The sequence below is a fragment of the Prionailurus bengalensis genome, chromosome D3 (genome assembly GCF_016509475.1).
Source record: "Prionailurus bengalensis isolate Pbe53 chromosome D3, Fcat_Pben_1.1_paternal_pri, whole genome shotgun sequence".
In the NCBI taxonomy this organism is placed as follows: domain Eukaryota; kingdom Metazoa; phylum Chordata; class Mammalia; order Carnivora; family Felidae; genus Prionailurus; species Prionailurus bengalensis.
In genome coordinates this window covers 83562623-83576347 of record NC_057356.1, presented here as the reverse complement: position 1 = coordinate 83576347, position 13725 = coordinate 83562623, and the positions used below count along the sequence as shown (strand labels likewise).

At 34.7% G+C, this 13725-nt stretch overlaps 1 protein-coding gene across 3 annotated transcripts in view; it reads left to right on the top strand.

The window, feature by feature from the left end:
- The window catches only part of CDH19 (cadherin 19), a 102762-nt gene that overhangs the window by 82510 nt on the left and 6527 nt on the right, over positions 1-13725 (top strand). For all 3 annotated transcript variants that reach the window (XM_043559062.1, XM_043559061.1, XM_043559063.1), the window contains exon 10: positions 11370-11487. In XM_043559062.1, coding sequence (XP_043414997.1) covers positions 11370-11487 — 118 coding nt within the window. The remainder of the gene's footprint in view (positions 1-11369; positions 11488-13725) is intronic.

Sequence of the window (13725 nt, the reverse complement as noted above, 5' to 3'; positions counted from 1 at the left end):
TAAATCAATGTTCTATTATATACAATATTGTTTTAGAATTATTTTAGATAGGATTTTGCTTGTTTCTTCCCCAAATTTTAATTTCCTTTCTTTTTTAAACTCCAAATAGTAATTTCTTAATGACAAATTTATTTGGGAATGTTGGATATTGACTGCTTGACTTCATTAGAATATTAGAAAACTAAACAATAAGTCACTTTTTTCTACTTAGTTATCATTCTTGGCACCAAAGTGATCAGAGTTCAGGAAAAGATAGGCATTTGGTCTTTCTCTTTCTCTCTCTCTCTCGCTCTCTCTTTCTTTTTTTTTTTCTAGTGATATTATCTACTAAACCTTTAATGTAGTCTTAATCAATACAAAGCACACAGCTTTCCAATGATAACTGAATGTATCTGTGTGAATTTGATGAATTTGCCTCTTTACCATTTGAGAAAAATTGACAGAATAGGAAAATAATTTTCCTCCCCTTATTTGTTCTTTAAATGTTCCCCTTGTTTTTCATCTGTCTGGTTTTGTCCCAATGTTTAGAGAGACAAAGGGTACTTTAGAGAGGAATGCAATGAACATTTGCTTTCTGGTATTAATTTGGGGGCATTTCGTGGGCTAATTGGTATTCTTCATTATTGTCTAAAAATCACGTATGTAGAAAACCGTAGTTTTTAATTCAGATATGTTTCCCCTCGTGTGGGAGTGAAACCTCAAAAACAACAGTAAACAACAATGGCAGAAAGATTGCCTGATATAATAGCAAGAGAATTTTACTAGCTAACACACTCCCCAGATTAGATGATGATCTCACCACACTGACTACCGATTTCCTCATTTCATTTGAAAAAAAAAAAAAAAACGTACATTGGCCCTATAATTCCTATCGTGTAAGGAGTTAGTAAGGATAAAATATTATTAAGTCAGAAAATGGGTAGCATTGGCCTTTGTTACAAATAGTTTTGTTACTATTAAAATGAACAGTTAAGAGTAGTTTTAGAAATTCTTAACATGGGGCTCATTTCCCTTCTAAAGAGATTCTAAATGAGCTGTAAGGTGTCTGTGCACATGTGACATTACCCAGAAACAAAACTGCCAATGCAGATTGCTAGGTGAGGGTGCGAACAGATTAATAGTGTTTCATTCCAGGCTTAAAGGAATCCGTTATTTATAAACTAAACGTTAAAAAGTTACAAATTTCAATATAAACATTATTGTGGTTGGTTTGGTTTTGTTTATTGGAGTTTTGATTTTGTCAGATTATTGATTTTTTTTGATTGGTTTGAAACAGATTAAGTTGTTGCTTTTTAAATCTTTGGAGCAATAGCTCAATAAATTGCATTTGCCATTTTTTTTCCTTAAAGTAATTAAATACTTTTTTTGTTGACCAGATTATTTATTTGTAGTACAAGAAAAATGAAGCCTTTGAGTATGCTAATGAAAACAAACGAAATAATAATTAAATCAATAGGAGTACAGAAAACCCATATTTTATAATACAATATTTGTGTGTTCTAAAAAATGTGGAAATCTGGATAACGTGAACACTATTGCAGAGAAAATGCTTAGATACATATAAATTCTCTAGTCTTTTCAACCAATTTTGCTGAGGCAATTAGATATTCATAGGAAAGAAATAGAAAAATCCACCTAAACCTCATACCTTATACAAAAGTTATTTCAAAATGTGTCATACATTTATATGTACACCTAAAGCTGTAAAACTTTTAGAAAGAAGTAAACACATGAAAAAAACTATTCTCTATGGCTACACAGAGTTCTTAGATTTAGCACCAAAGGCCCAATCCATAAGAAAAAAAAAAGTATTGACTTTGTAATAATTTTAAAAAAATGTGGAAATCCCTGTTAAAAGGATTAAAAAAACAATCTACAGATTGGAAGAAAATATTTGGAAACCAAAGATTACTCAATGGATTTATATCCGGACTATACAAATAACTCTTAAAACTCATCAGTAAAAAATTAAATAACACAATTATAAAATAGGCAAAAGACATGACAAGACATTTCCCTGAGAGGTTATACGGAAAGCAAAAAAGCACACGAAAAGATGTTGACCATCATTAGTTATCTGGACAATGGAGTTAAAAATTACAATGAGATGTTACTACACACTGACCAGAATGGCTACAAAAACAACACCAGGTGACATCATCTAATGCTGGGAGGTGAGGGGGTGGACGTAAAAAGTAAATTATAGTTTTACAGTTTATTACAAAACTGAGCATGTACTTACCGTACAATCTAATAATCACACATTTGGGCGGAATGTGGCACACGTCAGAGAAATACTGACATTTACATAAAAATATTCATGGCAACTCTATTCATAATACAGCCGAAACTGGAAATAATCTACATGTCAGTTACCCGGAGAACGATTAAATAAAGCGTGATACATCCAGAAAATGGAATACTACCTGGCCATAAAAAGGAACAGATAATGAATACATGCAGAGCACAATGGATCTCAAGGGCATTATGTTTCATGAAAAAGGCAATACCCTAAACCTTATGTGCTTTATGATTCCATTTCCTCCAAAAGGAAGGAGTGGGGGTGTGTGACAAGAAAGAGGGCTATGAAGGAGTTCACCTGTGGTGACGAAACTCTTCTGTATCCTGATTGGGTGTGGTGACACTGGTCTTTACATGAGATCAAACTGTTTGAGTTACACTCATGCCAACACACACATGCACAGGTACATGGAGGAACCGACGAAATTTTCGGTGAAAACCGACGAAATTTTCTCTTTAACACTATTGTACCCATCTGAATTTCCAGGAATTGAAATTGTACTACAGTTATGGAAGCTGTAACCATTGGGTTCACTGAAACAAGTATTTAAAATACTCTATGCAGGGCGCCTGGGTGGCTCAGTCGGTTAAGCGACTGACTTCGGCTCAGGTCATAATCTCGTGGTCCGTGGGTTCGAGCCCCGCGTCGGGCTATGTGCTGACAGCTCAGAGCCTGGAGCCTATTTTGGATTCTGTGTCTCCCTCTTTCTCTGACCCTCCCCTGTTCATGCTCTCTCTCTGTCTCAAAAATAAATAAATGTTAAAAAAAATTAAAAAAAATACTCTGCACTGATTTTGAAATTTTCTGAGAATCTACAGTTATTTCAAAATGAAACTTAAAAATCATTTGCTGGAATGAAAGATAATAAAAGACAAAAGAAATGATGTAAGAAAAATAACAAGAGTTTCAAAGAATAATCATTAATATTATTGAGAATACTTGAGGCCACGAAATCCACGAAGTTGAATAATATCAAAATTATAAATTACAACTCATCCCTATGCTATATAAACTTTCCCAAAGCATCCAAAACAAGGGAGCCTCCTCAGGTTACTTTAAATAGCTTTACATATAGTAAAAAAAAAAAAAAATGACAGAATTAAATACCTGCAAACATAAAATCAAACACAAAACAGTTATTAAGAATACGGCTGTCTGTAAGCATTATATGTTGAATTGCAATTAAAAACAATTTATTAATGTATTAAGTGCTGATACACAGCACAGAAACGATATCCTTAGGAAAATAACAAAAAAATTAGATCTATGAATATTTTCCATTATATCAATATCTCAAAGGAACAAAAAGATACACACCAACTTTTCATTTGATGATGCTAAGAAGCCCTTTGATAAAATTAAACTTAAATTCTGGGTAATGAAATGCAGCCATAATAAGTATCGTAAGAAAAAAATGATAAAACTAACACTCAAATCAATAGTCAAGATCTCAATATTGAAACAAGTTGGGTACCATACTTTAAAACAATGATGGAGGGGCACCTGGGTGGCTCAGTCGGTTAAGCGTCCGACTTCAGCTCAGGTCACAATCTCGCGGTCCATGGATTCGAGCCCCTCATCGGGCTCTGGGCTGATGGCTCAGAGCCTGGAGCCTGCTTCCGATTCTGTGTCTCCCTCTCTCTCTGCCCCTCCCTTGTTCATGCTCTGTCTCTCTCTGTCTCAAGAATAAATAAACGTTAAAAAAAATTTAAACTGATGGAGAAGAAATTTCTGCTTTCACACTGTGATTTTTCATAGTGTTCTGAACCTCAGGTCCATACAATAATATGTAAAATATATTTTAAAAATTACTGAAAAGAAGGACATTTGTTTGAGGAAGTGAGATCTAGTGCAGGACTGTAAGGAAATATGGTGGACTTTTAGCACTTGAAGTCATATTTAAAAATGTAAAATCGGAGAGTTGCCGTTCAGCCTGTATAAAGTGTTGGTTATACAAGTTGAGTAAGTCTGTGCCTGTAGTTAACAATGTGGTGTTGTGTACTTAAAAATTTTTAAGAGCATAGATCTTAACAATGTTCTTAGAAAATTAAAGTTTCAAAATTAAAAAAAAACAGATAGAAATAACTCACTGCGTATTTCTATGATATATACCGAATGCTATCATTTTCACAGGTAATGAATTAAAAATCATTAAGGAAATATTTTATGTGTTTTCTCATACTGTGAAGATCATTCTTGGTCTTATTTCCCACAGGCTTAATTTCTGGACAAGGTGACAAATTAAAAAGTGTCTATGTGCTTTGGATAGGTCATCCATATATTGTAGAAAATCAAAATGCCAGAATAGGTGCCCTCGATTCTGGAGAAAATCAGGCATTTCCTTGATGATCCACATGGTTCTGTTTTTGTTCTTGGTGTGTAAATGCCCAGGGTGGGGAGCAGAGGAGGGAGAGAATACTCAGTAGTTTGCAGAATATGAATATAATAAATGAGCTGACATTAGGGCAATTTGCCTTTCCTGTTTGGTGGAAATAGTTCTAATTTTTCAAATTAATGATTCCCATTATCTTGACTGATACGAAATATCTTTTTGAGAAGTAAAGTATAATTATCAGTGATGTTAGATTCTTTTATATCAATATTCTGTCTAATGTAAAGACATGTCTCCATGTAAAAACTTTCTGCTGCCTAAATTTCCATGATCCTACATTATAATCTGGTTTTCTTCTCACCTTCCTTTCTTTCTTGTGTCCCGTCCTTTTAGTTTTTTTTTTTTTAAGATCACTCTTTCATGATAACTTCTAGATCTTTATGCCTGTTCTTTCTCCTATATTTCAAGCTGAATGCCCAGTTAACTAGAGAGTTCCGCTTGTATGTCCTAAGGTTACACCACATTTTCTTCTAAGCCTGCCCTGTTTTTTTCAATATCCCTTGCCAAATTACCATAACTCACCAAATTGTGCAGGACAGATGGACGTGTGGACATCATCCTTAATTCATTCTGGTCATTTCTTCTTCATATTTAATCTGTCATTAATTCTGTTGATTCTATCCCCTGAGTACCTCCGTACTTTAGCCTCACTCTTTCTACCCTACCAGAGACCTAGCATACCTTCTGGAGTGAATCATGGATGGTTCTGCTGAAGGACCGTCCTATAAAATCAAATTTCTCTTCCAGTCTCACGGCTCACATGCAGGGATACACCACAGTTGTTGCTGTTATCAGTTAAGTCTGAGAGCATGGAGACAATTTCCATGGCAGTTTTTAGTGGTGGGGAAATAGTCAGAAGAATACATCGTACGCCCTGTTGGAAAGGGTGAAATGTTACGTTGATGATGTCAACATTCCCTATGGGAAAGTTGGAGTCTGGGAAACCTTCACCTGAGAGCATGCTGTTACCATCTTCAGTTTAGGCAAACACTTCAGCAATCTCCATATAATTTCTCATTTAAAATAACACGTTCTGTAACTGTGGATGTTATTGTCTTTATGTATCACATCAGGAGGTTTTGAATACAAACCAAATGCTCCCCTGGATCATGGCAACAGCTTGTTAACGAGGTTCCCTATTTCCAGATCCACACTAAAGGTGTCTTCAGAATGAACATTCTAAAATGCAGAAATTTCCCAAACATTTGGATCATGGGATCTCAGATAAAAAAATAAAATCTTTTTTTTTTTTCCAATTTATAACTTGGACCTCGGTATAAAGTACAAACTTGGTGATATGCCCTTCTAGAACATTCATGGCATCACCACTGCTCACCTCTGAAGTGTAATCTTTTATTTTTAGGTTAGATGCCAGGTCCTCTGACCCCCAAATGTTTAAGTATTATGTGCTTTGGGTGTTTTATTCTGCACTTTTATTCTACAGGTAGTACGTCCCTCTTCTCCATTAGAATGTAAACTGTAGTGACAGAGACACTTGGTCCTGGCCACTGTTGCACCCCCAGGGCCTGAGATGGCTTGGTGTGTTCCAAATGCCAACAAAATATTTGCTAAACAGATACCTTTGGGATATTAGTCAAACATGTTTATACATTAATTTTTTCATTTATATATTATGTTATATGAATTTTTAGAAAGTATGTTTTTAAAATTCATTTAACAAAAGGAATATATATATATATATATATACACACACTGATATACAAATTTAAGAAAGTACAATTTTTAAATGAATATAAGTAGATATCTATAAGTAAACGTCAAAACATTATATATCTATGACATTTGAATGCATATAATTTTGTTAAAAGTCCTTTTTAGAAACGTAGAGTATCTCTGTCTCTGTCCAGTACCAAAACATTAGAATACTATGAGCTTCTCAACATTTTCTCCTAATAACATGCTAAACAAAGAAAGAAAACAGACTATCGACTAGATTTTCTTGTTAGCTCAATTCTATTACTGTATTAATTAATACTTTGGCCTTTTTAACAGATATTCAACAACAATTTCGAATCCTTTATTTTCTCAAAACAAGTCTAATTTGTAATCATGTTCTCAGTGGAGTGGTATAAAAAGTGACAGTCTTACGCAAATTTGTTGACTATATTTCCAGACGGTGGGAGAAAGAATTTGCATTTATAGCTTGATGCAAGGTACACCTTCCTAGGATAACTAAATAAGCAGCAATTTAGTTGAAATTTTAAAAATCCTTCCATGTATTCATTTAGTGCAGCTCTCACTTTTTGTTTAATGTGCATTAATAGAAATTGCTTATTAAGCACATTCCAAGGAATTCAGAATTTATATCAATACTCAATACCTGGATTTTGATTCATCATTTATTTTTTTAATTCATCGTTTATAATCTTATTTGAAAATTCCTCAGCTAATCCTGGAAGTAGATTTCACTGAGATCTACTGTTCAGGTAATGAAACAGACTCAAATGTATTAACTGTTTGCTCCAAATCCATGTATAATACTTACTTCTTTGCCTAGCTATCAAAAAATTGCATGTTTAATAAAGGCCATACCTATATTCTGTGTCAAAAATGAATGTTGTACTGATTTTTTAAATCAGAATAATTAATCTAGGAATGGCATTTTAGTAAGTTGGCCCATGTGTGCCTCTTTTTTTTTTTTAAAGAAGTCATTATGCATGGTAATGGACAGGTGCAAAATGATTATTTTTTTCCCATGATTATCTTTAAAGTCAAATACCATTTGTAGTTCTATAAAATGATTAAATGGAAACTTATGCCAATATTTAACTACCTTTGACCTGTAAATGCAAATTTCTTTCATTTCTACCTAATAATATGTTCTCTGTCTGCATTCATGGTTTTCACACGGTATTTCTTTGTCTGGATCACACTTGCCCCATTAATTCATGTTTTTTACTCAAGTATTCGTTCACTTCCACCTTGGAAAATCATTTTCTTTCTCCTACGTTAATACTCAGATTATTTCCTTCTTTTTTTCCTCAACCATTATTTTTGGTGTCTCTCTTTTCTATAGGAATTATATTACTTATTTCTGTGCATGTCTATTCTTGTATGAGACTTCGTTTTGTTTGCTTCTTGTATGCCACATCCTTTATAGTGTTTTTTTTTTTTTTTTTGTATGCAAACTTCAGGAACAAGAACAGGTCCAGGGCTTGAACAATGTGTTCTGTGGGGGAATAGAAAATGGTGGCCAGGGGCTTGGGGGTGTGAGATAGAGGGAGAGATTGGTAAAGGATAAACTTTCAGTGATAAGATGAATAAAGTCCAAGGATCGAATGTGTAACATGGTGCCTATGCTGATAAAACTCTATACATTTGCTAAAAAAGTAGAACTTGGAAAAATGATAAAGATGTAAGGTGATGGATGTGGTAATTAATTCCATGGAGAGAATCTTTTCACAGCGTATATGTATATCAAATCATCCTGATGCACAGTTTAAATATTTTCCAATCTTATTTTTCTCAATAAATCTGAAGAAAATGTGCTCTGAGGCCCACGTTCGCTACGCATTTCACGCTAGTGGTAGAGTCAGCTTGCATTCAGATTCTGACCCAACCGTTTTATTTACCTGAGATCCTTAGGTGACCTGAAGCGAAATATAAATAAATATCAAACAGAGACAATAATAGGATTTATCGCATAGGATAATTGTGAAGATGGCCTACGGTGATATATAAAATAATCTCAGGCCCTTAGGTGAGTTCCCATTGAGACGTGGTTATTTTTAGATTTTCTAGTCTGCCACACTGTTTCCATTACGGATTTTAAAGTGTTATAAATGGAGAATCACACGGATTGGGTCAGAAAAAAAAAATAGAAAAAACTCTACCCAAAACAAAGAGGACTTTAAAAATCTGAGTTCTCAGAATTTGTCATCACATGGCCATTCTTCTTTGTCTAATCTTTGCTTTTTGATTTGTCTCGGCCTCTCTCATCAATGTATATGACCATTGATAGGCTCCAGGTAAGTAGTTAGAAGGAGATCATTTAGAAATCTAATCAATGCAAAAGATTTTTTCTTAGAATTTTATTTGAAAATGAAAACCAAAACCCTCCCATTGTCGTATGAAAAGGAAAATCGAGATCCCTAGTCAAGATTTTTGTGTTCAAAAATGTATGCCCTGTTTGAGAAATGTGTGTTCTCAAGAATAATGTACATGTTCAGGGTTAGTTCAAAAGAATTAATGATACCTACTATGTGACTGATTCTGTCAGTGGCTTCCTATTTTTGTAAAGTGGTTCATATGTAACTTCAATCTATAAAGCAAGTTTAAGTGGAGGCACATACATTGAAAAGGGACCAGGGTTGGGGCGCCTGGGTGACTCAGCCAGTTAAGTATCCGTCCGACTTCAGCTCAGGTTGTGATCTCATGGTTTGTGAGTTCGAGCCCGGTGCCAGGCTGTCTGCTGACAGCTCAGAGCCTGGACCCTGCTTCTGATTCTGTGTCTCCCTCTCTCTCTGCCCCCTCCCCCAACTCACACTCTGTCTGGCTCTCAAGAATAAACGTTAAAAAAAAAAACAAAAAAGGGGACCAGGGTGCTGAAACCTATGCATATTCGGTTTGCCTATACATATGTAGAGAGTAGTTTCATTAATTAAAATTATTTAAGAATATATATAAAGTGAAAATCTCACCAGTGTGCTTCAGCCTTCATTCACAAAAGGGAAACATATTCAACATTTAGTCTGATGCATGTATTTAATACAGAGAGTCAGGTAGTGAGATACATTATTCCTTGTCTAAAAATCAAGTCTGCATATGGCAACAAGAGAAACATGAATTTTTGCAGTTTGCTATCAATCTTAATTAAACAAATATGCATATAATGAGATTACACACAGTATTCCACAGGATACCTCTTTTTCTGTGCAAATCCCAATAAGACTATGTTTTCATGAAGAAAACGCATATAAATACATACTGATTGTGTGAAAAGCACTTTGACAAGCTATGACATATGATTCTACATTTTTTTAGTGTTTATTAATTTTTGAGAGAGAGAGAGGGAGACAGGGTGCGAATGGGGGAGGGGCAGAAAGAGAGGGAGACACAGAATCGGAAGCAGGCTCCAGGCTCTGAGCTGTCAGCACAGAGCCCAACATGGGGCTCGAACCCACGAAACAGTGAGATCATGACCTCACCCGAAGTCAGATGCTCAACTGACTGAGCCACCCAGGTGCCCCATGACCTATAATTCTAAAAACGCATCCTAAAAGTTAAGTTAGTATCTCCATTTTTTTTTTAAATTTTTTTTTCAACGCTTATTTATTTTTGGGACAGAGAGAGACAGAGCATGAATGGGGGAGGGGCAGAGAGAGAGGGAGACACAGAATCGGAAACAGGCTCCAGGCTCCGAGCCATCAGCCCAGAGCCTGACGCGGGGCTCGAACTCCCGGACCGCGAGATCGTGACCTGGCTGAAGTCTGACGCTCAACCGACTGCGCCACCCAGGTGCCCCAGTATCTCCATTTTTTTAAATATAAGAAACTAGTCAGTGGCAAAGCCAGGGTTCAACATATCCGTGTTTCAAGTTCCCCCTCCCTTTACCCTAGCTATGATGATAATCCAAAATAAAAGCACTACCCTAATACAACCCACATTTATTATTATAGGCATGGATTGAATGGAACTATGTTTCGTTGCATTGTTTAACACTGTATGATTATGATTTAATTAGGAATGTGTTATACAGAAAAAGATAAGTCAAGAAATAGAGAAATAATGTACAAATTATGTTAGCTCTTTAAGCAGGTGGATCTGTATCTATTCTTTGAAGTATAACATTATAAATTTTGGGCCTGTCATCTTGCAGCTAAAGATATTTCTGTCTGACACATGGTTAAAAGCACTTTAATTCTAGAAAATTCAAAACAATAACTTCTATAATCAATTTACCTTAATTTCCAGAATGAATCACAATCTCACTATGTGATCTTGACAGCATATCTCTTTTTTGACAATAATGAACTACTTGACTGACACATTCATGTCTGGAAAAAAAGAATTAACTGTGAACTGATGTGTTCAAAACTGCACTATTTTACTTTTTTTTATGATCTGAAATAGGAATTTACTTGATGTGGAACACTTTTGCCATAATCTTTATGGGTCAAAGGAAATCATGTACATTGCCCCTAAGCTCCAACTGCATTATTTCCTCAAATCAATTTAAAAACTCATTAGTTTAGCTAATACTTTAGTAAGACAATAAGTTTACCACAGCTATGCTCTCAAATAAGCAGGGAATATATAACTGCAACAAATCATAATGGCCACTGTTCAGAAAAGGAAGGGAGAAGAAAAAAAAAGGAAGAAAGGGGGAAATCAGACAGAGAACATGGGAGGGAATCTTGATTTCTAAGCAGTAATACTTTGAGAACTTCTAACAAACTTAACTGATGGAAATCATCTTATCCATCAAGACTAATTTATTATGCAATATCAAGTCACTCTTTTAAAAGGTACAAGTGAACTTATTTATAATCTGAGAAAATATTGTAATATTCTCCCAAATTTGAGTTATCTTCTGCAATATCCATAAAAAAATTGGTAAAACAGTTTTGATGAAAGCTAATGATGACGATAATCTTTCTAACAGTAGTTAGTTTCTGGAATCAAAAGCTAGCAACCTATTTCTGTCTTTTCTAGGTAATTCAGACCATCAGTGCAGTGGATAGAGATGAATCCATAGAAGATCACCATTTTTACTTTAATCTGTCTGTGGAAGACACAAAGAACTCAAGTTTTATAATCATAGATAATCAAGGTAATGGCATTCGTCATAATGGCCTTTTGTCCTTTCTTTGAGACATGTGTTTGGTTTTAAGGGAATTTGTAATGCTGCTGCTTTTTATATGGTTCTTGGGATATGATAACGTTGAGAGAGTAGGGAGTGGCAATGACAATGGTAAACAAAACTCAAAGTCAAGTTCTGAATACTAACCCCATTTCTCACTGGATTCCTTTAAATGAAAAACCCTTTTTTAAATCATCAGTGGCTATAAGACCTTGCAAACTCTGAAAGACCCTGCAAATATAATTGCATTTCTGACAGAATGGTTCCTTTCATGTCCTTGTATAACTCAAATTTCAAATTTATATCTGGGGAAGAAAGTGATATGTACTTATAGTCATGTTAGCTTGATTGATCCACAGATATTTGGAGTCATTAATTAGAAGCTATAAATATATAAAATTGGTTTAAGATTATTCCCTTCTTTTCAAAATGGAACGATTACATCAATCTCAGGACACAATGTTCCCAAGGATTTTGTTTGGAGAGACAGAATATTTTATTGCTCCATACAGATACAGGAGTGGAATGACTTTGTATAAAGCAGCTCTGTTCTTTTTTCCTTCCCTTCAGTAAAAGTTTTTCTTGTCATCCTATGGATTTCTATCTTAATTTTACTTTATATCTTAAAGATAGGAAACACCACAGGATTTATTACACAAGCTTCCATAGTCAAATACCTGTAGCTGTCCTTTCTCACAACTGAGTTTAAGCTTCGAGCTAGGGGAGATGTTTATTTAATTTTTGAAAATGTTTACTCATTTATTTTGAGAGAGAAAGAAAGAATGAACATGAGCTGGGGAGGGGCAGAGAGAGAGAATCCCAAGCAGGCTCCGTGCTGCCAGTGCAGAGCCCAACGTGGGGCTTGATCCCAGGATCCCGTGAGATCATGACCTGAGCCAAAATCAAGACCCAGGTGCTCAACAGACTGAGCCCCCCACCAGGTACCCCTGGGGGAGATCTTTTACAGGAGAATAAATGCAGACATGTTCTCCTCCTCTCCTCCTGGTCAAATTCTCCAGTGAAGGAAACTCAAATACTCTTAGGATAAAAAATGCATATAACAATATAAGAAATTAAGTTTCAGCTTAGATTTACTTACATTAATATAAAATAAGTTGCTGAGGGAAAAGAAGTATATTAAAACGTAAAGAAAATAATTTGATTCAATGTTTGTGATTACAAGTAATCTAATAAAATATATATGGAAAAATGTAAACTTTCTTACCTTTCCAATCTGCCGAGTAAATAAAATAATATCACAAGAGTTTTATAGGTTCCAAGTACATGATGGAGAATTTGCTTTTAAAAGATGATTTGGGAAAAGTCGTTAGCAGGCACACATTTTGAAAGACTTCCGTTTGTTTGCATTTTACTGATTGTGTATTCTGAGGTTTCATTGATACAGAAAACATTTGGGTGGATGACAGGCCAAAAAAAAAAAAAAAAAGGGTTGGGGCAGGGGGAGAAATATAGTACCCAGGCACACGACTGCACCAAAAAAGATTACTTAGAATATTTTGGGATTCAGGGAAAAACAACTTCAAAAGTGTTGGAGTATATATTGTTCATCTTTGTTAAGCTTTTAAAAATGTTCTATCTAGATGAGTGATCAGTGCTACTAAGGTTTAACTATTATCTGGATTTTATATAGAAAATGGGTTAATAATGTCAAAGTGAAATGAAACATCCCAACAGAATTTCTCCTACTAAGTAAAACTAATCGTTTTGTCTCATTAGTAAATATATGATTTGAGATCACTTGCTGTGCTACTTGTAAATGACTTTGAAAATCTTGTGTATTTGTAGTCGTTGTGAAAATAATGAGTTTCTACTAGAAAAAGAACTGTGTCATGAGTAAATAACCCAAATGAAACTGACTGTCAACGTAAATTTAATGCTGGGCCCCCCCCTAGAAAATATTGACATCTCATTAAAAAGCTGTTTGTTTTCTGTGTTCCACATTTATGTTTTCTACCTTTATCAAGGATGTTTTGGAATTGATTGGGGTAATTCACCTAATTATGTAATTAGTGTTAGGGCCAAGTCAAATCGATAATGACTTTTTGAGTGGATCTTTTGTCTTTTTATAAGAAATTTCCTCTTTGTTTTTTTGTTTTTTTGTTTTTTGTGTTTTACCTTATATGATACATCTATACCATGACTTCTAGTACATGTGACTGGTGTGAATTTCTTTTGTATTATTGAAAA